We start from the raw sequence: 22,424 nt of genomic DNA, 5'->3' as shown, positions 1-22,424 counted from the left end.
ATACTATTACTGTTTTACTAGTACTACTGCTAGTACTATTACAACTATACTACTGCTACCAAAACTACTATTGTACTACTACTCGTCGTCGTCGTAGTAGTACCTCATGACAATGATCTTCAGTGTTCAGTGAATCTGAAAAATGTTTCTTCAATTAAAGAAGATACAAGTCATAACAAGTTTTTACAGGTTGGATTAATTCAGACCAAAACCACTTACTAGCCTTAAAGGCTGAGACTATGTTATTATTATTATTACTATTATTATTATTAAGATTCTGCAGCTATTAAAATGTTCAAATCACAGTGAAACGAACGTCTCAATAATCCATATTTGAGGCAGAGCAGCAAGGCAAAACCCGTGATGGAGCCAACAGCCGGACAACATTAGCCGCAGGCTGAGACGCTTCTACTTCTCCCGCCCAAACACGGCGAGCACGCATGACAAACAGTGTCTCAGGATTATCGGCCTGAAGAAGCCTAGCGGCGGCGAGCTACAAGGAGGAAATTATTGAAAGGAAGTGAGACGACATCGGAGGGAAATTAGCATTTTAAGTAGCTTTACAACAGGAAGTCAGCCAATGCTACCCTGCTGGTACTACTCACTAGTACTGTGGTACTACTCACCAGTGCTGTAGTAGGCTACGACTAAATAGTACTGTGGTAGTGTAGTACTACTCACCAGTAGGCCTACTGTGGTTTCCTAATACACTCAGTAGTACTGACAGTACTCTAAGAACTAGTGTATTCTAGTTACTAACAGAGGTTTTATCAGTAAACTGGAAGTGATGCGTCCGTTTCTTTCATCTGAAATCATCACACGTTAAAAATAAACTCCGCCAAATACGTTGTCGGAGCAGGTCGGATTTCTGCGTACTCCGCATCAGTCAAAACACGCCCACTTATCTTCACACCACGCCCACTTATTTTTGCACCACGCCCACTTCACAACACTGGAAAAACTGGTTCAGATAATGTGTGTGTGCGTGTGTGTGCCTGTGTGTGTATGTGTGTTGGAGGATTATGTTAAAACGTTCTGCTCGGGTGTTTCCTGTCTGACAGCCGTGTGACAGCTGACCAAGCCGGCGTGCCAGTGCTTTTGTTTTTTTTTACCCACAATCCCTCTTTGTTCGTCTGGTTCCAACATGGAGGATAAGAAGACACGGATATGAACTTCTCCCTACGATCTACTCTCATCGCTTCACTTCTTCTGTTTCATCGTTTCCTTCTCTTCTCTTTGAAATAAAACGTTGATTTGATTTATTGATTATTGGACATAAACAAGGAAACAAGCCTGAAATACAAAAACACTTCACCACAATGTAGGGAAACTACAAAGGAATCAGGATGCTAAAATAAAAATGTGAGTATAAAGATGCTCAAAAGAAAAGTCCTGATGCTTTCAAAGACGACGCATAAAAAAAGATACTTCTGGCTAAATAATGTTAAAAAACCTCAAACTTTTTCTAAGGAGCTTATTATATCGAGGTTTCCTGGAGTCCGTCTGTAACCATGGCAATTGTGATGCATTAGTACTCCGCACTGATGCATTAGTACTCTGCATTGATGCATTAGTACTCCGCATTGATGTAGAGTATTTGGGGCTCAGAGTGAGTTGTCCTCCAATTGGAAGATCGGTGGTTCGATTCCCGGCTCCTCCACCTGCTGAAGTGTGAGTGTTGTTTAAAGATCCTCGAGTGGGCAAAGACACCTAGAAATACAGGTCCATTTAACATGTACTACACAGTATTGATGTATGAGTACTCGGTCTTTATGTTGGCGTTTGCTGCTACCTGCTGGTTCTGAGCACTAGTAGTACGCGTGCACTAGTAGCACGTGAGCACTAGTAGTATGAACACTAGCAGGTGAGCTTTTCCACAATAGTAAAAAGTGAATATGAAACAGACAAGTTGTTTTAGATAAAAAGTGATTTAATCTGTTTTTTGTCTTTGCGACACAAAGTTTAAGGCTCCGGACAGTGCTTTTGTTTTTTTTTTACCCACAATCCCTCTTTGTTCGTCTGGTTCCAACATGGAGGATAAGAAGACACGGATATGAACTTCTCCCTACGATCTACTCTCATCGCTTCTCTTCTCTTTGAAATAAAACGTTGATTTGATTTATTGATTATTGGACATAAACAAGGAAACAAGCCTGAAATACAAAAACACTTCACCACAATGTAGGGAAACTACAAAGGAATCAGGATGCTAAAATAAAAATGTGAGTATAAAGATGCTCAAAAGAAAAGTCCTGATGCTTTCAAAGACGACGCATAAAAAAAGATACTTCTGGCTAAATAATGTTAAAAAACCTCAAACTTTTTCTAAGTAGCTTATTATATCGAGGTTTCCTGGAGTCCGTCTGTAACCATGGCAATTGTGATGCATTAGTACTCCGCACTGATGCATTAGTACTCCGCATTGATGTAGAGTATTTGGGGCTCAGAGTGAGTTGTCCTCCAATTGGAAGATCGGTGGTTCGATTCCCGGCTCCTCCACCTGCTGAAGTGTGAGTGTTGTTTAAAGATCCTCGAGTGGGCAAAGACACCTAGAAATACAGGTCCATTTAACATGTACTACACAGTATTGATGTATGAGTACTCGGTCTTTATGTTGGCGTTTGCTGCTACCTGCTGGTTCTGAGCACTAGTAGTACGCGTGCACTAGTAGCACGTGAGCACTAGTAGTATGAACACTAGCAGGTGAGCTTTTCCACAATAGTAAAAAGTGAATATGAAACAGACAAGTTGTTTTAGATAAAAAGTGATTTAATCTGTTTTTTGTTTTTTTTGTCTTTGCGACACAAAGTTTAAGGCTCAGAATCAAAATATACATCAGATATAAAACCAGCAATCAGCCGTCAAACACCGAACCGCGGTAGAAAACACGTATGTACACTTGGACCTCCTCCTGACAGACTGATCCCAGTCCTGTCTCACCGGTCACTGAAGCACTGTGATGCATTCAAATCACCTGGGAAAAAGCATGCCCGTAAATGTGTCCCGATACAAACACTGGACTTTATGTCTTCATGTTGCACACAGAACCATGAAACCATTGATTCACATTCAGCAGGAGACTTCTCATTGGTCCACTGGCCGTGACGAAACCAGTCCCAGTCCAGCATCCGTCCTTCAGAGGCCTCTCTTTAGAGGCTAAGCTCCGCCCCTTCCTGTGTCCCCATGCAACCATTTTATTTATTGATCCAGTTTGAATCATGCTGTTGGTGATGTACCTAGCTACATTAGTTAGTTAGCTAGCTAGCGAGGCGAGCTAACGGCTGTGTTGGTGACGTACCTAGCTATGTTCGCTAGCTAGCAGGAGGTGTTAACAGCCATGTTGGTGACCAAGTTGTGACACCAGAGACTCTGTTAAACTAAAGAACATCAGATGGGAGTTCAGGATCATAACTTTTGCGTCTCCCTCCGTTCACTAATGTAGATACGTATTCTGAGATAAGGTTCCATGGGGGGCACAGAAAGGAGCAGCCCCTAAAGGACCCGCCCCCCGAAGGACATGTCCCCCCGAAGGACAGACGCTGCTTTGGAACACAGGTGAACATGGACAGAAACGTCTGTTGTGTCTCCTGAACATCAGCAGTGTCTTGAATATTGTAGAAAACCTGGGAAGAGAGGAATACTGCAGCTCTTCACGTCCGACTAGAATGATTCTGTGATTCCGGACTTCTCCTCTGATTGGGCCAAACATGGAGGGGGTGTCTAACCCAGGACCAAGTAGCAACCTCCCAGGGGTCTTGAATGCATCATGGCTCCGAGGAAGCCTTCGGTTCAGTGTGAGCAGCTGGAATGTTGACGTGATAATATTAAGACACAGATTAAACCAAACCAGCACCTCGTGGTCTCAGTTCGTATGTGACAGCATCCATCCGGAGTCCAGAGGGGTTAATACCTGATGTCCCACTTGAAGGCACTCCACGTTACATCTGGTTTTGAGACAGACTGAAGTCATACTGAATCCAGTGAAGCGGTTGAGAAAATAAAAACATTCCCACAGGAACACCAGCAGAGGCTGAACTGGTCTCCTCTCTTCACCTCTAAACCAGGACCCTGAGGCAGGCCCAGTTGTTTGCATCTAAAAGGCCGTTTTTGGTTTCAGCTGTAGTGGATCACAAACTTATAAATAAAACCGTTGAGGAGACAAGCTCACATCGTCACAAGACAGAAAGAAAACAACAAACAAGTAAAAGTTCAGGAATGATTAAAATATTGCTACAATATTGGATTTGAATAAAACGTGATTGCATAATGGAAATAAAGAAATGAAAGAAAGGAGCATCTAAAAGGTGAGTTCACATGTTTGACGCTACAGTAACCAGCAGTACAAAACAACACCAAGAACATGTGGAACATATCAACACCTTTATCAACTAGAAACCTGCTCTTCGCCACTTCACAGGCATGATGGGAGATTTATTTAGAGTGGAGCTCATTGTGACTGCAGGAATAAGGCACAGGATCATCTGAAGGCCACATTGTGTGGTTCTGAACAAGACCTGGTCTGAGATGCGACTTTAAATAAGGAACGATACTTCAGAGGAAAACTGGGAGTCTGAGATTAAAGAGAGGATTCTGAGTTTATAAAGTCGGAATTTGGGGTTAAACTTAATTCATTTAATCTGAGATCAAAGTCAGAATGGGAACAGGAAGGACACGAATACACCGACATGATGCCAGTCAGAGTTCTGACTAGAATTTGAGAGTTTCTTCCAAAAGATCCCCACAAACTCAGAATACTGACTTTATTCTCGGATGTCTGACTGGATCCAGAACTCTGCTGGTTCTTAAAATGACCCGAATAAAATAAGTTAACATCATCACACCAGACGTGACAGAGGTGTCTGCACTGGAATGATGGGAGTGTCGTAACCATTTACATGGTCTGGTCTGAGGCTCAGATAGAGGACTTGGAGAAGGAGACCCGCAGGTGGTGGTTCTCTCCCAGGTCGTGGTTGTGGAATTCGATGAGGGACTCGATGGCCTCCTCTACTGAGCCCATCTGGATCAGAGCCATCTTGTGGTCCTTCCTTAAGGAGAAACCAACAGGAGCTTTTCAGACTCTAGACAGCAAGTCCACAAGGCCACATGACTAAATATAGTGAAGGGAAGGGACAAGTTTCATGACAGGATAGGAAGGTAAGAGGACAAAGGCTTAAGAACGACCACAAAAACTCTCAGACAGGGAACAAGAACAGAGACATCAGGATAAAGACACCAAGACAAGAACAGAGATATCAGGATAAAGACACCAAGACAAGGACAGAGACATCAGGATAAAGACTTCGGGGCTACCACGTGGGCTTTGGGGCTAGACGAGGTCTTTAGGATGAAGGGCAGGGCATTAATGAATAAGACAGAAATCAAAAAGGCAGAGACACTCAGAGGACTCACTGGAAGAACTTGAAGGCCTTGACTGTGGCTCCTGAGGTGGAAAACAGCATCTTGAGGTCATCCTCAACAACAGATGGGCTACAAACACACAAGCAACAGCAGCATTAAAAGGATGACCTCCAGTCTGGGTGGGTGGACATCTTGCTGCTGGAACACTTACGGAATGTTGGACAGGTGCAAGGTGGCAGAAGGTGGGAAAATGTTGGAGTAGTTCTTGGAGCCGGGCTTCTTGAAGCGGTGCAGTGGTGAGTTGCTGTAGTCTTTGGTCAGGCCTTGGTCCTCGTGTCCTTCACGGGGCAGCTGGACACTGGTGTGTTTGGACGGCGTGATGCGTAGAGGCTTTCCATGAAGCTGCTGTCCACTCAGGTGGCTCATGGCTGGAAACGGGACAGGTGAGAATTCTGACTTGTGTTCCTGTTATACGCTAGCATGTTTGTATCCTTAAACATCTATGTTTATAGAGCGGTAAGAACTTGGAAACTTAACTTGTGCATTAAAGTTTCTGACATGTAGATCTCGAGACAAGGTTGACGAACACGGGACAAGTGTGACAAACACGGGACGAGTGTGACTAACACAGGACAAGTGTGACGAACACGGGACAAGTGTGACGAACACGGGACAAGTGTGACGAACAAGGGTGACGAACAGGGGGCAAGGGTGACGAACGGGGGGCAAGGGTGACAAACGGGGGGCAAGGGTGACAAACGGGGGGCAAGGGTGACAAACGGGGGGCAAGGGTGACGAACAGGGGGCAAGGGTGACGAACAGGGGGCAAGGGTGACGAACACGGGACGAGGGTGACGAACACGGGACGAGTGTGACGAACAAGGGTGACGAATAGGGGGCAAGGGTGACAACCACGGGACAAGGGTGACAAAAAGGGGACAAGGGTGAGGAACACGGGACAAGGGTGAGGAACACGGGACAAGGGTGAGGAACACGGGACAAGGGTGAGGAACACGGGACAAGGGTGACGAACAGGGGACAAGGGTGACGAACAGGGGACGAGTGTGACGAACAGGGGACGAGTGTGACGAACAAGGGTGAAGAATAGGGGGCAAGGGTGACGAACACGGGACGAGTGTGACGAACACGGGACGAGTGTGACGAACACGGGACGAGTGTGACGAACACGGGACGAGTGTGACGAACAAGGGTGACGAACAGGGGGCAAGGGTGACGAACACGGGACGAGTGTGACGAACAAGGGTGACGAACAGGGGGCAAGGGTGAGAAACACGGGACAAGGGTGACAAAAAAGGGACAAGGGTGACCAAACACGGGACAAGGGTGACAAATAGGGGACAAGGGTGAGGAACACGGGACAAGGGTGACAAACACGGGACGAGTGTGACGAACAAGGGTGACGAACAGGGGGCAAGGGTGACAAATACGGGACACAGGTGACGAAAAGGGGACAAGGGTGACAAACACGGGACAAGGGTGACGAAAAGGGGACAAGGGTGACGAAAAGGGGACAAGGGTGAGGAACACGGGACACGGGTGAGGAACACGGGATGAGTGTGACGAACAAGGAAGACGAACAGGGGGCAAGGGTGACGAACAGGGGACAAGAGTGACAAACGGGACAAGTGTGATCAGGGTGTATGTGATCACCATGGTTATACCATTGTGGTTCAATAAAGGAAAAGAATATTCTTCCTGTCATGTGACACTGTGGGATATCCACTGAATAGAAGCTTCAATCATTTCATTCTTACTATGAACATGTAAATAAAACGCATTCATGTTATTAGTTATTATTGAAGAATAGAAGGTCAGAAATATAACAGCTGGTTCTAAACCTTTCAACAGTCTTGTACAATTTAAATATTTTGAGTCACCCTATTGGTGGAGACCAGAAGAGCCCACTGAGCATGTGCGGAGGTTACCTAGCTGAGCCTGTGTGCAGTCAGACATCTGAACCAGAGCGTTCTCCTTCTTGTTGAACAGAATCTTGACTCTCATCACGTCGCCATAAACACCTTAATACACAGCCAGAGACAAAGAAGAAGGTGACGTCATATAGACATATTGAAGCTGTATAGACCACTGCGCTGTAGAGACGGCGCTGCTGTAGAGACGGCGCTGCTGTAGAGACCACGGGCTGTATAGACGTATAGATCCGATCGGAGTATGAACTGGTCTGACTGGACACTGACCCTTTGTTTAACACCGTTAAAGCTGGATGACGCCGCGACAGGAAGTGGGAACCAATGCTAACCAATTTGTGAATTTAATTTGGGCTTTAAAACACAGGAAACGCAGTGAGGAAATTAAGGGTAAGGGTCAGAGGAAATTAAAATGCAGATAACATTGTGTAGGAGCTATGAATTATGGGAGTGTTGACGAGCAGCTGATTCAGCACTGAGGACATGCAAACTGAAAGAAACCCAGCATGCAAACTCAAACACTTTACTGAAATAAGATGAAACAATAAATGCAGCTTCTGTCACATTTAATCACCATGACAACAGGAAAGATGAGAGAGTCTCTGCAGCAGGAAGTGGTTGTTTCTGTGTGTTCTGGAGTTTCTCATGATTTAGTTTATTGAGTCTCAATCAGTTTCCTGATCGGCTCTATGATGTGTAATCTGGATCCGACACTTATCTGATGATCAGATCGGCTTATAGACAGTTCATCATTATTAAGGACTTTTTAATAGTCTGAAAATATTGTGACCCACTGATTATGAACCGGTTAAACCCAACGGACCCAGAAACAGGATCTACAAAAGTCACGATGGAATATGGTCGATTTCTAGAAGATATGCATGATATACTGTTTTGAAAACATCATGACTTAAGTACCGTGATAATAACAAATCTTGATAATGAATCATGAAGTTGCATTGATTTAAATATACAAGTAAATAATATCAGAACAATGTGTTCAAAAGACGGTAGATAACCTTCTCGTCAGTCTACAACAACATGCTTGGTATAGCTGCAAAGTAGAAATTCTAACACATTCTAATGCACCTGAACTCACCTCACGACGAAACACACAGCAGCTGCTTTCAATGGGAGACGATCGCATTCAAACTTCACATTTTGTCATCACACTTGTTTAAAAATGTTTTCATTTTTTAAATTTGGACTTTTCCCAAATGTTTCTTTCTATATATTCTTGTTGTTACACACCTGGTGGATCTGAGAAGCTCTTATTGAAAAGCATCTAAAACTAAGAAAAGCTGCATCTATTGTAAATAAACTCAAATCAACACGCAGAAATGTAACAAAACCAAACTCATTATTTTTCATTAAAAACAAATGAAAAAGAGGAAAACAAACAAGAACAACCAGATTATGATCATTTCAAAATAAGAAGCAAGTGACAACATACCGAAGAGAATAAAGAGGCAGTGGGGCGTAACTCTCTTTAGAGACAGCAGAGAAGGCAGCGGAGGGACAGGACAGGTAAAGGTGGGAGGGCAGGACAGGTGGAGGGTCCAAGCCGTTTCCATGGCAACAAATTATACAGGGGAAAAAAAAGACAGGTGAGGGGTCAATCAGAAGGTTAATTACCTTTGGAGAGGAGGTCACAAGACTGGACAGGTATGTACAGGTGTGTGCGTGTGTTTCACTACCATTCCTGCTTTAGTTTCATTAGTATCATGTTCATGTTTTTAAACTTAAATCCTGCGTGACGTCCTTCACACACGCTGAAAATCCTCCATGAGGAGACTCACCTCAGGGTTCAGGTTGCTGACCAGCAGGACAGAGACTCCAGCAGAGATGTGGGGGAACCCCAGCCTGGTGGTCCCGGGGAGGGACAGAGAGGCCAGGGTCCCGGGCAGAGCAGGGATCAGGCCTGGATAGTGGGAGGACACTGGGAGAGGTGGGAGCAGTGAGACGTCAAACTAACCAGACCAGAAGCTCCCAGTAGGGTTTCCTTCTACAACAATCCTGTTAACAGTCTGACTGTTAAAGATTTTACTGTAAAATAAACCTGATCGAATTATATTTTAGATTTATCTGAATTTAAAACGATGAGTTAAAGGAAATGGAGTCTGTTAGAAACATTTGACTTAATAATTAAATGTTCTATTGAATCATTTATGCAGGAATATATGCTTTAAAATAAATAATTAGTGAGATAAAAGTGATATTTGATGACGAAGCTGGTGAATGTGATCCAGGAACAATCAGCAGCCTGATAGAGGTGAACAGGTGAGACTCACCTGCAGGTTGGAGGGTGAAGGCTGGTGGGAAGGCGTGAGGGGCTCCAGCGTACGGACCAGCTGAGATGATACCTGGAGCTGATGACAGGAGAGGACACCTGGGTCACATGATCAGCTCCCACTGGGGTCACAACCTACACCTGTTGGTCCCAGTTGGTCTGGACCGTGCAGAACCACCTGTGTGTGTGTGTGTGTGTGTGTGTGTGTGTGTGTGTGTGTGTGTGTGTGTGTGTGTGTGTGTGTGTGTGTGTGTGTGTGTGTGTGTGTGTGTGTGCTCGTCTCACTGAAGGCGGCAGCCATGGCCGGGTGCTCCATGGGGGGCTGGCTGTCTCCGGTGGGCAGGTCTGGTCTGGTGAAGTCTCGACTCTTCTCGTTGTTGTACTTGACGTTGAGGCTGGTGAGTTTGGAGAAGCTGATCCTCAGGGTGCAGCAGCCGTTGTAGATGTTCTGTCCATCCAGAGACTGCAGAACAGAGACCACAACAGAGACCATCAACACACTGCTGCACTCAACCACCATCTCTACTGGAGGAGGAGAGGCTCACCAGCTTAGCCGACTGGGCGGACGCTCCGTCAGGGTACTGCAGCAGAGCCTGGAACTGACTGTTCTTGGTGAAGACGATGATCCTCAGCACCGTGCCGAACTTTGAGAAGATCTGAGGACCACAGGAAACGGATCAGGGAAATTCTCCAGCAGGTCTCACATACAGCTGGTTGGTGGTTGATGACGGTGTTATTGTTTGTTTACCTGGCAGAGGGCATCCAAGGTGACGGGGTAGACCAGGTTCTCCACCACCACCCTCAGAACACTGCTTGGAGCCACCACAGCCGCGTCTACGTGAGATGAAGTGAGGGCCCGAAGAGCTGCTTGGGCCCTCTGAGACAGGGGACAGGGGGAAGAACACATGCTAACAGTGGCTAACCATGGATGGGCACTGTACAGATGCTAACAGTGGCTAACCATGGATACAGATACTAGCAGAACTCAGTTAGGCGTACCTCCTGGTTGGGGGAGTTGTCGGTCTTGAGCTCCTTGTGGTTGGAGAACTGGACGTAGACCGGATGGCTCCTGATGATGGGCATCACTGTGGAGTAATAACCCACCATGTTCTGAGCTGCTTCCTCTGAGTTCATCTCTAAAAAGGCCTGAAGGGGGACGCAGCACAGTTCAGTATGGGACAGCTGGGTTCAGTAGGAAAACAAGACGGTAGAAGCCCTGCACCTGGTTTTTGGCTTTGAGCATCAGCAGGTTGGTGATGTCGCCGAAGGGCAGACCGAGGCTGATCACCTCGGCCTCAGAGATATCGTTGGGGAGCTTGCGAATGTGGATGACCCTGGACGGCACCCCAGGACCTCTTATGTCACCTTTGAACTTCTTACTGTCGTTTCCATTGGCTGCAGAGGACAGGAAGCCACCTGGGTTATTTAATCCTACTATCCTGCTGCTGAACATTTCAATATTTAAACATTTCTTTAACATGGCACTTGCCACAAACTAATGAGGCCAACAACGGCTCAGTGAAATGTACTGTTATGAACCTCAAATAAAACAGGTACATATTAAAGAGGGATACATCACAACAGTTTCTTCTTCTGACTTTTTTTATTAGCCTATTATTATTAATCAAAAGTATGGCATATGACTATGAAGGATTGGGTCTAACGTGAATTAACACATTTATTTCCTATAAATTAGTCACAATAAAAGTACCCCCGTATTTTGTTATTTTAAAGCTTTTATTGTGAAGCGCAGAAACGGGAAATGCCGGGTTTCCGTGAGCGGTAATTTAACACGAGTCCTATGCAGCTTGAAGAACAACAAACGGTTAAAAAAAAAAGATGTTTTGTGAAAGTACTAACAGAGAAACCAAATTTTAGACCACAGAGCATCAAAAAAAACCTGTCATGTACCCCACCACGCATGTAGGCTAAGCCCCGCCCCTTCCAGTGCCATGGGACCATATTTCAGAATAAATATGCATGTTACTCAACAGAGACACAAATAATTTATTTGTCTCTCCACTGACTGATTGATGGTCACATGGTGGACACAGGAATGGGCGGGGCTTAGCTGGACTGCTGTGTACCTGGCAAGGTGTGTACCTGTGTGAGGTGTGTTGAGTGAGGAAGACATCTGACCTGTGGTGCTCATGATATACGGGCCGTTGGAGATGCTGGAGAAAAGCTCGTCAGATCCTCTCTGAAACACAACCAACGTCCATCATCAGCCCACATTAGAACACGTTGATCATTATTACTAGGGGCCCGAGCGCCGACAACATCAAGCCTTGCAAGGTTCTATTGCAACTAGGGCTGAACGATATATCATTATCGTATCTATATCTAGATATTAACATTCAAGATATTAATATCGAAAAAGCAACGATATAAACAATATAGATTTCCCCCGCGCTCGCCCTGCATGTACAGCTCTGGCAGTCACTATAAACTTCATTTTTACGATTGCCCTTGAATGCACCGCTATGGCCAGCCAACCACAAACCTTATTTCATGCTTGCTGTGGATCGACAGCTGAAGCTAACCAATGACGAACATACGAGGGCGGGACTCCCGCTGCGGGAGTGAGGGAGACGGAGACTGAGACGCAGACGCAATATACGCAGCGGGGAAATCAAAAAGAAAGAAAGAAAAGTGAGACGAGTGCGGAAGATAATGCGGCCAGTGGCGGTGCCGAATCTGATTTGGTGCCAAAACATAAATCATCCTCCATTATTTGGAGGTATTTTGGATTTAGTAACGATGATGTCAACCAGAGCGAGTGGTTGTGCAGGTTGTGTTTGGCGAAAATTGCACCGAGTGTACTGAAATGCGTTCAGTAGCGTTACACCGTATGAGTCGGCGTCCACCAGACATAAAGACATTACAGACGCTATAACATACCACATTGCAAAAGACATGGTACCCGTGTATACAGTCTAATATGTTTGATTTTTTTATTTATTGATTGGTGACTTTATGTTAATGTTGATGACTGGCAGTGAGTTATCATCAATAAATTGATTGTATTATGATGTTTTTAATTTTCTGAAAAATATTTGTTTTTCGGGGCTGCACGGTGGTGTAGTGGGTAGCACTCTCGCCTCACAGCAAGAGGGTCCTGGGTTTGATTCCCGGGTCGGCCCGGGTTCCTTCTGTGTGGAGTTTGCATGTTCTCCCCGTGTAAGCGTGGGTTCTCTCCGGGTTCTCCGGCTTCCTCCCACAGTCCAAAGACATGCAAGATGGGGATAGGTTAATTGGTGACTCTAAATTGCCCGTAGGTGTGAATGTGAGTGTGAATGGTTGTCTGTCTGTACATGTCGGCACTGCGATAGACTGGCGTCCTGTCCAGGGTGTACCCTGCCTTCGCCCAATGACAGCTGGGATCGGCTCCAGCCCGCCGGCGACCCTACATACAGGATAAGCGGTAGAAAATGGATGGATGGATATTTGGTTTTCACCGAACCCGTAGTCATATCGTATCGTATCGATATCTGGCATGAATATCGAGATATGAAATTTTGTACATATCGTTCAGCCCTAATTGCAACTGTGTCATTTATTATTCTTTAAAAAACTCAAAGTTGGTGTGGACATGCGCCCTGGTGAAAAATTTGAGAATTTGGAGGTTTCATATTCACCACAAAAAGTCACTCGCTAGTGCTATCTAGGTTCAGCTATAGGTAGCCCTGCCACACCGTAACTCCAATTGACATGAAGTTTTGCACACATGTGCAGGTGAGTGACCTCTACAAAAAAGTACCTTGGAGTACTAAAGTCCGTCTAGAAAAACACATTTTTGGGTACTCATTAGACCAAGCTAGGGTTTCGAAAATATGGTTTTATTCCGAAATTATTGGCCAATGAACATAAGAGGGGCGTGGCTCCGGAAAGAAATATGCATAACACCATAACCTTTGGGCCAATCATCACCACTTATGTTGACATCGCTACAGGGAACATTGTGTGCGAAATCGTTTCAGCAAGGCTACAGGAAAGCATTACAAAATTGCCCTTTTTTGGCCATTTCAGGCCAATTTCAGGGGTTCAGTTTATCAAAGTTACTCCTACCGTTGATCCGATTCATACCGAGCTAAGATTATCCTGTTTGAAAGGCCTCAAGGATAAAAGCTACCTATAAAGATCCTCAGAATACAAAGGGTGTGTTCAGGGCGACACCTTGACCGCGCTACAATTTTTTAACCTTCGCCAGGAACATATTTTCTTCTACTCTAGAGATGTACAAAAAAGCCACTTGGACCCTTCTCTAAAGACAACAGGAAGTCGTAAAAAAAATGTTTGGCACCGCCTGCTTATTTCACCAATTTCTCTCATTTCAACCTGCAGAGAGGAGTAACAGAGGGGGAGGGGCGCGAGACAACTGTGGTTGTCAGAGAGCTTTTAAGGAGGCATGGAGATGGATGTGACCTCCGTCACTGTTAAATGCAGTTCCACTTTGGCTAACACCAGATCAACAGTCATGAAACTTTGAACACCTGCTGAGCATGATGACTTTATACATTGTCTGACCTGACCTCTACACACTTCACATGAACCTCGGAGAGCTGTCAGGGAGAAAGATGGCTTTGAATGTCAATCACTTGTGTCACTGTTTAAGCCAGCAGCACTGGCAGGCAACCGCGGCACTCCACGGTCGCATATGCAGTTTTAATTATTATCATCAAATCAGTGTTCTCTTTCTAGTATGAAGATACCTTTCTGGTATCAGAATACCTTTCTAGTATGACGATACTTTTCTAGTATGATGATATCTTTCTAGTAGCAGGATACCTTTCTAGTACGAGGATACTTTTCTAGTACGAAGACACCTTTCTAGTATGACGATACTTTTCTAGTATGATGATACTTTTCTAGTTGCAGGATACCTTTCTAGTAGCAGGATACCTTTCTAGCACGAGGATACTTTTCTAGTACGAAGACACCTTTCTAGTATGACGATACTTTTCTAGTATGATGATATCTTTCTAGTAGCAGGATACCTTTCTAGTACGAGGATACTTTTCTAGTACGAAGACACCTTTCTAGTATGACGATACTTTTCTAGTATGATGATACTTTTCTAGTTGCAGGATACCTTTCTAGTAGCAGGATACCTTTCTAGCACGAGGATACTTTTCTAGTACGAAGACACCTTTCTAGTATGACGATACTTTTCTAGTATGATGATATCTTTCTAGTAGCAGGATACCTTTCTAGTACGAGGATACTTTTCTAGTACGAAGACACCTTTCTAGTATGACGATACTTTTCTAGTATGAAGACACCTTTCTAGTATGACAATACTTTTCTAGTATGACGGTACTTTTCTAGTAGCAGGATACTTTTCTAGATGAGGATCATCACTAATGTGTATCGTGTAAAAGGAAAGGGAGTGGACCGTGCTGTCAGCCATCACTGAGCCTCTCCTACTGCTATCAGACCATGTGACTGGAAGTGCCCTGTTGTCATAGCGATACAACCATCAGACTTCCTCTGTTCTGATACTGATACCTGGTCTTTGTTAATCAGATGACACTGAAAACTGATCCGATACTCGTGTTTAACCATCTGCCACATTTCTACGGCAGCTCAGAAGGGACAAACCAAACTCACTTGTAGTTCTCCTTCAAAGTTGGTTGTAATTTGCAACTACTCAAATATACGACTACAGCTTCAAGGTAGTGGTACTAATGAACTAATAAACTGACTAATTAACTAATAGAGACTAATGAACCAATAAACAGACTAATTAACTAACAGATCAATGAACTAATAAACAGACTAATGAGAAGAATGATAAACACTTACAAAGAGCCTAATAAACAAACTAATGAACTAATAAAGAGACGAATGAATGAATAAACAGTCTAATGAAATAATAAACGGACTAATTAACTAACAGACTAAAGAACAGACTAATGAACTAATACACAGACTAATCAATGAATAAACAGACTAATGAACTAATAAACAGACTAACAAACTAATGACCTAATAAACACTAATGAACTAATAAACGAACAAATTAACAGACTCATGAACTAAAAAACAGACTAATGAACTAATAAACAGACTGATTAACCAATAAATAAACAAATGAAATAACAGACTAATGAACTAATAAAAAAACAAATTCACTAATGAACATACTAATTAACGAATAAACGAATTAACTTGTAAACAAGACTAATGAACAGACTATTAACTAATGAGCAGAGTAATGAACTAATACATAAACTAATGAACAGCTGATCAGCGACAGTATCTGGTCCAGAGAGGAACCTGATCAGCAGACTCCTTTATTTGAACAGCAGCAACTCAGATCTGCTTTCAGCTCCTCACATGAATAATAGAGCAGAAACCTGAGTCCTGGTCTCCTCTCTGGTCATGGACCAGCTGCTAACCGGCCTCACGAAGACCAAGAGGGGGGACCCACTGATCTGAACCCAAACCGTCCTGTTTCTTTTCTTCTCTAAATGTTTTTCCTTTATTACAATAAAACCATCATTAAAATAAAAGCAATGAATTGGATGTTATTCTGGTGGCAGAAGAAGAAGACGAGTGAATCTAGTTAGAGAATCAGACTCTAGTTAAATCATCGATAGCTCCAGATCTATTACTGGACCCTCCAGATCTGCTGCTGGACCCTCCAGATCTGCTGCTGGACCCTCCATTCAGATTTGTTCCTCTCTGCTGCTTTTAACAAGGTTCATTAAAAAATTGAAGATGTGGAAAATCATCTGTCTGACGATGATGGAAACAACAACCATGAAAACAAAAAAGTTAAACACAAGTCCTCCATTGACGTGAAGACATTAAAACCCTGAACTGTCCCTTTAACAGGATCAGGTCTGAGGAGGCAACAGCAGAGCAGTGATCATCAAAACTCATCCTCCTCTTCCTCTCGTCACTTCCTGTTCTCACACCACAGCCTCCCTCTGCCTTCATGTGGTTTTGGCTCGGATTCTGGTTTGGGTCCCAAGACCAGAGCCTCACATTCCTCTGTTTGGAATGCGTCCGGCTGCAGAGCAATGCTCACTGCCGTAGCTGGACGCATTCCAAACAGAGGAATGTGAGCAAAGGCTGCTGGGAGATGAGAAACCAGCTCCTCTCTGATGTCGGACCACATGATCCGTAACAGTCAGGAAGTAGACATCAACACAAAGTGACATCAGTAAAGACAAACGCTACATATGAGTTCAGGACAGCAGGAGGAAACCCCAACACAAGGCCACTCCCACCACAGGTGATCAGTGGGCTCCAACACAAGGCCACGCCCATCACAGGTTATCAGTGGGCTCCAACACAAGGCCACGCCCACCACATGTGATCAGTGGGCTCCAACACAAGGCCACGCCCACCACAGGTGATCAGTGGGCTTCAACACAAGGCCACGCCCACCACAGGTGATCAAGTGGTCAGTGGGCTCCAACAGAAGCAGACCGACTGGTTCCTGTTGGTTTGGGTTTTCCTCTGACAGGAAGTGAACAGCCGACGGTCCTATTTGATGCCAGCATCTTTCTACAAACCTCATTAAAAACAACAGAGTAGGGCTGCAGCTATCGATTCTTTTTGTAATCGATTAATTTAGCACTTTATCGATCGATTAATCGAGGAATCGGATAAAAAAAAATTGCGTTTTTAAACAACCAAAACAAATAATGCATAACGAAAATGATGTGGCTGTAAAATCATCAAGCATTTCTAAAAAAAATAAACAGAGGTATTCATTCCAACTCCAAAATTTGGCTCCAAAACTAAGCCCATTTATTAAGTGCCAGTGAGAATTTAACAACAATACAGTTAAATCAACTTGGATAAAAACTGGATAACATTTAATTTACGTTTTGTTTTGCCAGCAATGGCCCTTTCCTCTCCCTGCCCTAAATATGTGTGTATATAGTGTATACTTCTTCTGTGCCATTTATGTATTTAGCTTTCTCTATCACTACAGTAACTGTTTGACCATTCTTTTCTCTGCTTTGAACTCCTCCGTCCGTTTGGGCGAACACAACAACTCACAGCCAAGCGTAAATCAGGCTTTCCGATTGGCTGTAAAAGCCGCTACGGGAGCCAATACGAGCGTCCGATGCATAAACGTAACTCTATACGTCACTCGCAAGATGGCGGATGAGAAGTGATCGATATACAAACAAAACGGAGAAATGCGCCACGGAGACGAGGAGACATCTAGTCACACATTTTACAACTTTACGCATTCGTTTTGTTGTCAGAAATAAATCGCTCACATGGGCAAGCAGGATACCGTTGTTTAGCCCCGATACTCTCTGTCGTTTACGGACATTCTGAGGCTGACTTTCCGCCATCGCGCCAACTAAATTCAGAATGAATGACCGTGTATGACGCGCTGGTGTGCTTCCTGAACAACGGTCCGTGTGGAACAATCAGATCCCTGCACATAGGCGCGTCATAGGAATTTAACGAGGCTTCGAGGCAGATGTTTTGCCTCGAGGAATTTTCATAATCGAGTTAATCGAGTAACTCGATGAATCGTTGCAGCCCTACAACAGAGATTAACTTTATCAGTAAGAATGACAAGTGTCTAAATGTGTGGTTGTCACGTGTCCGTGCGTCAGGATCAGGATGGTGTTTCAATTAAACCAGTGACCATGGTAAATGGTGACTTTCAGCTTATGGTAACTTCATTAAAAGGGTCACTTCTAGGGCTGTCAACAAATATTCTAAATTCGAATATATATTTCGAATAGTTGTTAAAAACAGAATTTCAAATGTGAAAATTAATATTCCAATCATATGTAAAAAGAAAAAAAAAAGCAGCGGCGCAACTGTCTGCTTTGCGGGTGGGCGCGTGCCTGATGTCAGAGAGTCCTTGTACCCAACACCATAAAGGTGACTCTTGGCTGGCTCTACTAGACATGGAAACTGACATCCCACTAGAAACCATCAGCTTTTAAGGCAACAACTGAGTCGCCATCTTTGTGAGCTCAGCTTCCTGTTCCACTGACACTGACCTCTGGTGGCGTCGGCTGGTCACTACAACACATCAACACAACACAGCATCATAGACAGAGCCGCATACTGAACCCAAAAGTGATATTGTAGTACTGCGATATTGTAGTACTGTGATATTGTAATACCTGTGATAGTGTAGTACTTTGATAGTGTAGTACTGTGATAGTGTAACATGTGATAGTGTAGTACTGTGATAGTGTAGTACTGTGGTATTGTAGCAATGTGATATTGGAATACTGTTGATATCATATTACTGTGATAGTGTAGTCAATGATATTGTAGTACTGTGGCATTGTAGTAGTGATAGTGTAGTATGGTGATAGTGCAGTACCGTGATAGTGCAGTACCGTGATAGTGCAGTACCGTGATAGTGCAGTACCGTGATAGTGCAGTACCGTGATAGTGCAGTACCGTGATAGTGCAGTACCGTATTTTGACCGGCCATTTAAGAGTGTCGTGAAGAACAAGACTGAATCACTGCTGCAGTTACAATAATATGTCTGATTGGTCCCAGATGTTCCGTTACCCTCTAGACACGATCACAGCAACACACACCAGGAGGGGAGGGGGTGGGGGAGTAGGGGGAGAGAGGAGGAGCAGCAGCAGGAGGCAGAGGAGCGGGGGGAGCAGCAGGAGGAGCAGGTGCCTACCTTAGTACCAACTGTTATATCTTGGTGGACACTGCTGTGAAGAGAAGACAGCGTGTTAGAAGCAGCAGGGAGAAAAACTCAAAACAACAAGCCAACAGAAGTTAAAATGAGGTTAAAGCCTGAGGGGAGAGAGAGGACCAGGGAGAGAGAGGATAGGGGAGAGAGGGGACAGGGACACCTAGCTAACTAGCTGCCTAGCTAGACATCATCTACAGAACTGATGCTCTCTCTTCCTGTGAGCAGCCACTAGACATATGCAAGTTTCATGTCATCCTGCCAAATTATGGCAATTTCACCATAATCTGCACAAAAGGCCTCAAACTCTTTGAAAATGGCACAAAGACATCCTGGAATCACAGAAACAAATGAGCAGAAACCCAGATCAATTTATTGAGTCTTTTATCTCTTTTAGAAAATCCTTTACTGTCCCATCACTAGCTGTGACATCACTTTACAGCCCCACTGACGTGTGTCATCACCATAGCAACTAACTACAATCACCATTTCCATCTGTACGAGACACATAACCTCTGAGAACAGTTCTACGTCCATTCTACTCCGAATGTGGAAGATCTGGTCTCCTCCTGCAGTCTGGAGGGTCCTAATTCTAATCTGTGGCCCCCCTTCAGGCCTCTACATCAGTTTCTTGCTCTATCATCCAGGTGTTCTTCACACTCTGCTGCCTGTAACACTTGTACACAATTTATCTCTGGTAAAATTGATTTCCAATAAAACCGTTCATTGACTGCCTTCCCTCCTCGTCACAATCACTGAGCCTGTTTGTGACAACATTTGGGGCCCAGACCCAGTTGATCCGTCCCACACAGAACCACGATTGTAGCATCATTTTTATTATAAAAAGGACGGAGTGTCGCCCACGAGGTCCCGCTCCTGTTCTAACCACACATGAGCTGTGGATAAGCAACAGTACCGAGCAGCACAGCCCTTCCTACGTACGAGGACCGAGAGAGTGGACCAGGGTTGGGGACGGTATGGAGCGTCACACTAGTCACGGATGTTGTAGTGTGAGTGAGTGTGATTAAAATATTTAAGAATATTATAAAAATCTGTTAAATAATCTTTGACAAACTTTAGCACCAGTGTGAGTGTATGTAATAGCAGCCCCAATGGAAAAAGGTTTAAATGTTTATATGTGTGGATTTAAAATATTAATGTTGATGCATTATTAACGTCATTGATTACACCGACTCGTCCCAGCAAGCACCACAGATCCACACGTCACCTGTACATGTAGTTCAAATGTTAGATCGCACGTAGAAATGAACAGGCGAAGCACAGAGTTGGAGTAGCGACTGAAGATGGGCGGCTGGAAAACCGGCTGGTCGGGCTGCAGAGCACTGAAGCAGCTGGGAGACGACCCCTCAGGGCCCAGATGAGTCCTGACAAAGCACAAACATGCACAGCAGGAATCGAACGTCTCCCCGTCTGCAGACAACGGGACACGATTTCCATCAAAGAGGAGCAAATGAGTCGACCGGACCGGATCAACCCTCATCAGTCCTCATACACAGAAAACAATCATTAGCAGGTTTAACAGGAAGCGTAGACAGCTGCAGGACAAACAGGTCGGTCTCTTCTGAGCCCGGTTCTGAGCCGATTCAAAAGACCACATTGAACAAGCAACCTGCAGCGTTTAACAACTGAGCCCCAGTTGGACGCTGAACTTCATATGAAAGACGACGTAATTTTAAAGTTCGGCTCCTTCTCTTCAAACCCACAGAGCTGATAGGACAGGACTCTTACATTTAAACTGATCAACAAGGAGTCGTCTTTAATCCGGTTCTCATCAGTAATCCAAACCATTTTAATCCAAACTGTTTCATTGATGTTTGAGCAGTCTGAGTGCCAGTTGTTTCCGTTCGTTCACCAGCAAGTAAAACTGAATCCCGTATGAACTTCTTCCGTTGTTAAGATCTCATCCAGATTATCAACGCCACAAAACCATAACGGACCCGTTATTGTACCTCAGAAGAACCAGCTGGGCCTGGTCTTCCATTCGGCACAGATGAGACAACATGAAGCCTCGTCAACTTAAAACAGTCTGGACCTCTCAGAGAGGGACGGTCCGGCTCCACGACACCGCAGTGGGCGTGAAGCCGAGGTCGAAGTTTAGCACGTTTGCTAATCGATTACTTCCAAAGAAGCATATCTATCAATCAGAGGACCAGAAGCAAGAGGTGACGTGTTAATTAAACGCAGTTGAACGACAAGTTGAGTTAACGGCCGTCTGTGTGGAGAGAACGGCCCGCTCCGAGGCTAACGCTACAGCTAACGCGGCTAGCTTCCTGCTATCACCACAAACACACAGTTTCGCGACAGTTAAGCGACCAACACGAACACCCACGGCCCTCCGGGGGAGACGCCGCCCGCCATCGTGTCTGTGTCGTCGCTCCCCGCGGCGAGGAGCACGGCCGCGGACGACATTAATTGTGAGAGAACACATAAGACGACGGGAGAACTCACCCGTCCATTGCACAACACGGAACTGCGGAGCAACAGGTTCCAGCCAGTGGCCGCGCAGAGTCGATCTCCGGTGCTGCGAACCCGACAAAATGGCGTTCGGCGGGGGCGAGCTGCCTGATTGGACGGCTGGCTAGAATTGTAGGCGGTCGTGACCTGCAGCCGGGCCGCTGATTGGCTGGTTGGCACAAGCGAGCGCGACAACAAAGACCTGAGGAAATTCCAGCGATGGTCGCTTAAGGATGTGCGACCCCCGTGGCAGAGAGCGGACCCTGGAGGGGGCGTTTCCCCGGTAAAACAACATGTCGGTGTCCCATTACAGCGGCGGAAACCTTCCTCTGATGAAGAAGAAGTAAAGTCATACATGTCCTCGTGAACAAGAGTGATTCCTCCGTGAGGACATCTGGAGAAGAAACTAACATGTTTCTAGTATCAGCAAGCAGAACAACATGGCGTCTCCTCGTAAACATCATCTACCAAGCCTACTACTTTCAAAGAAACACACTAGTCAGCAATATATTCAGAGAGGACAGTGAGGACAGAGAGGACATAGGACAGTGAGGACACAGGACAGAGCAGGCAGGTTTCTGAGTCTCAAGTATCCAGCTGATGAATAATTCCTCCACTTGCTGCTTTTCAGGAGATTGGTTGAAGAAGAGACAGCTGCTCTCACATCAATTATTCAACACACACACAAACACTGCCACC

The 22,424-nt window shown here is 44.9% G+C and overlaps 1 protein-coding gene across 4 annotated transcripts; it reads right to left on the bottom strand.

Moving 5' to 3' along the window:
- Positions 1–2,748: 2,748 nt before the first annotated feature.
- On the bottom strand, positions 2,749–22,260 carry ptbp1b (polypyrimidine tract binding protein 1b). Of its 4 annotated transcripts, XM_084012064.1 has the most exons (15): positions 21,221–21,267; positions 19,236–19,269; positions 11,734–11,794; positions 10,817–10,989; positions 10,594–10,740; positions 10,343–10,471; positions 10,140–10,250; positions 9,880–10,057; positions 9,596–9,673; positions 9,104–9,243; positions 8,758–8,791; positions 7,305–7,397; positions 5,570–5,786; positions 5,410–5,487; positions 2,749–5,045 (listed from the first exon to the last, which is right to left on the bottom strand). In XM_084012064.1, exons 1-15 carry the CDS (start codon positions 21,250–21,252, stop codon positions 4,913–4,915), a joined length of 1,638 nt encoding a protein of 545 aa, XP_083868190.1. In that variant the 5' UTR covers positions 21,253–21,267; the 3' UTR covers positions 2,749–4,912. The 4 variants fall into 4 exon arrangements, 3 of the variants coding, with proteins under 3 accessions (XP_083868190.1, XP_083868188.1, XP_083868189.1); XM_084012062.1 differs by lacking the exons at positions 19,236–19,269; positions 21,221–21,267 and adding an exon at positions 21,720–22,238 and having other exon boundaries at positions 11,698–11,794; XM_084012063.1 differs by lacking the exons at positions 19,236–19,269; positions 21,221–21,267 and adding an exon at positions 21,720–22,234.
- Between the last annotated feature and the right edge of the window lie 164 nt (positions 22,261–22,424).

This window comes from Eutrigla gurnardus (assembly GCF_963514095.1).
Source record: "Eutrigla gurnardus genome assembly, chromosome: 6".
NCBI classification, from domain to species: domain Eukaryota; kingdom Metazoa; phylum Chordata; class Actinopteri; order Perciformes; family Triglidae; genus Eutrigla; species Eutrigla gurnardus.
The sequence above is the reverse complement of the archived record's forward strand: the minus strand, read 5'-3'. Positions and strand labels throughout refer to the sequence as shown.

Bases quoted from the DNA above. Each gene is read 5' to 3' on its own strand.
- ptbp1b (XM_084012062.1), bottom strand. From the start codon at position 22,082: ATGTATGACTTTACTTCTTCTTCATCAGAGGAAGGTTTCCGCCGCTGT. The intron at 5,787-7,304 runs GTAACCTCCGCA...TCCCGTTTCCAG, and splicing joins CTGCACACAGGCTCAGCTAG to CCATGAGCCACCTGAGTGGA. The intron at 5,488-5,569 runs GTAAGTGTTCCA...GTGTGTTTGTAG, and splicing joins TTGCACCTGTCCAACATTCC to CCCATCTGTTGTTGAGGATG.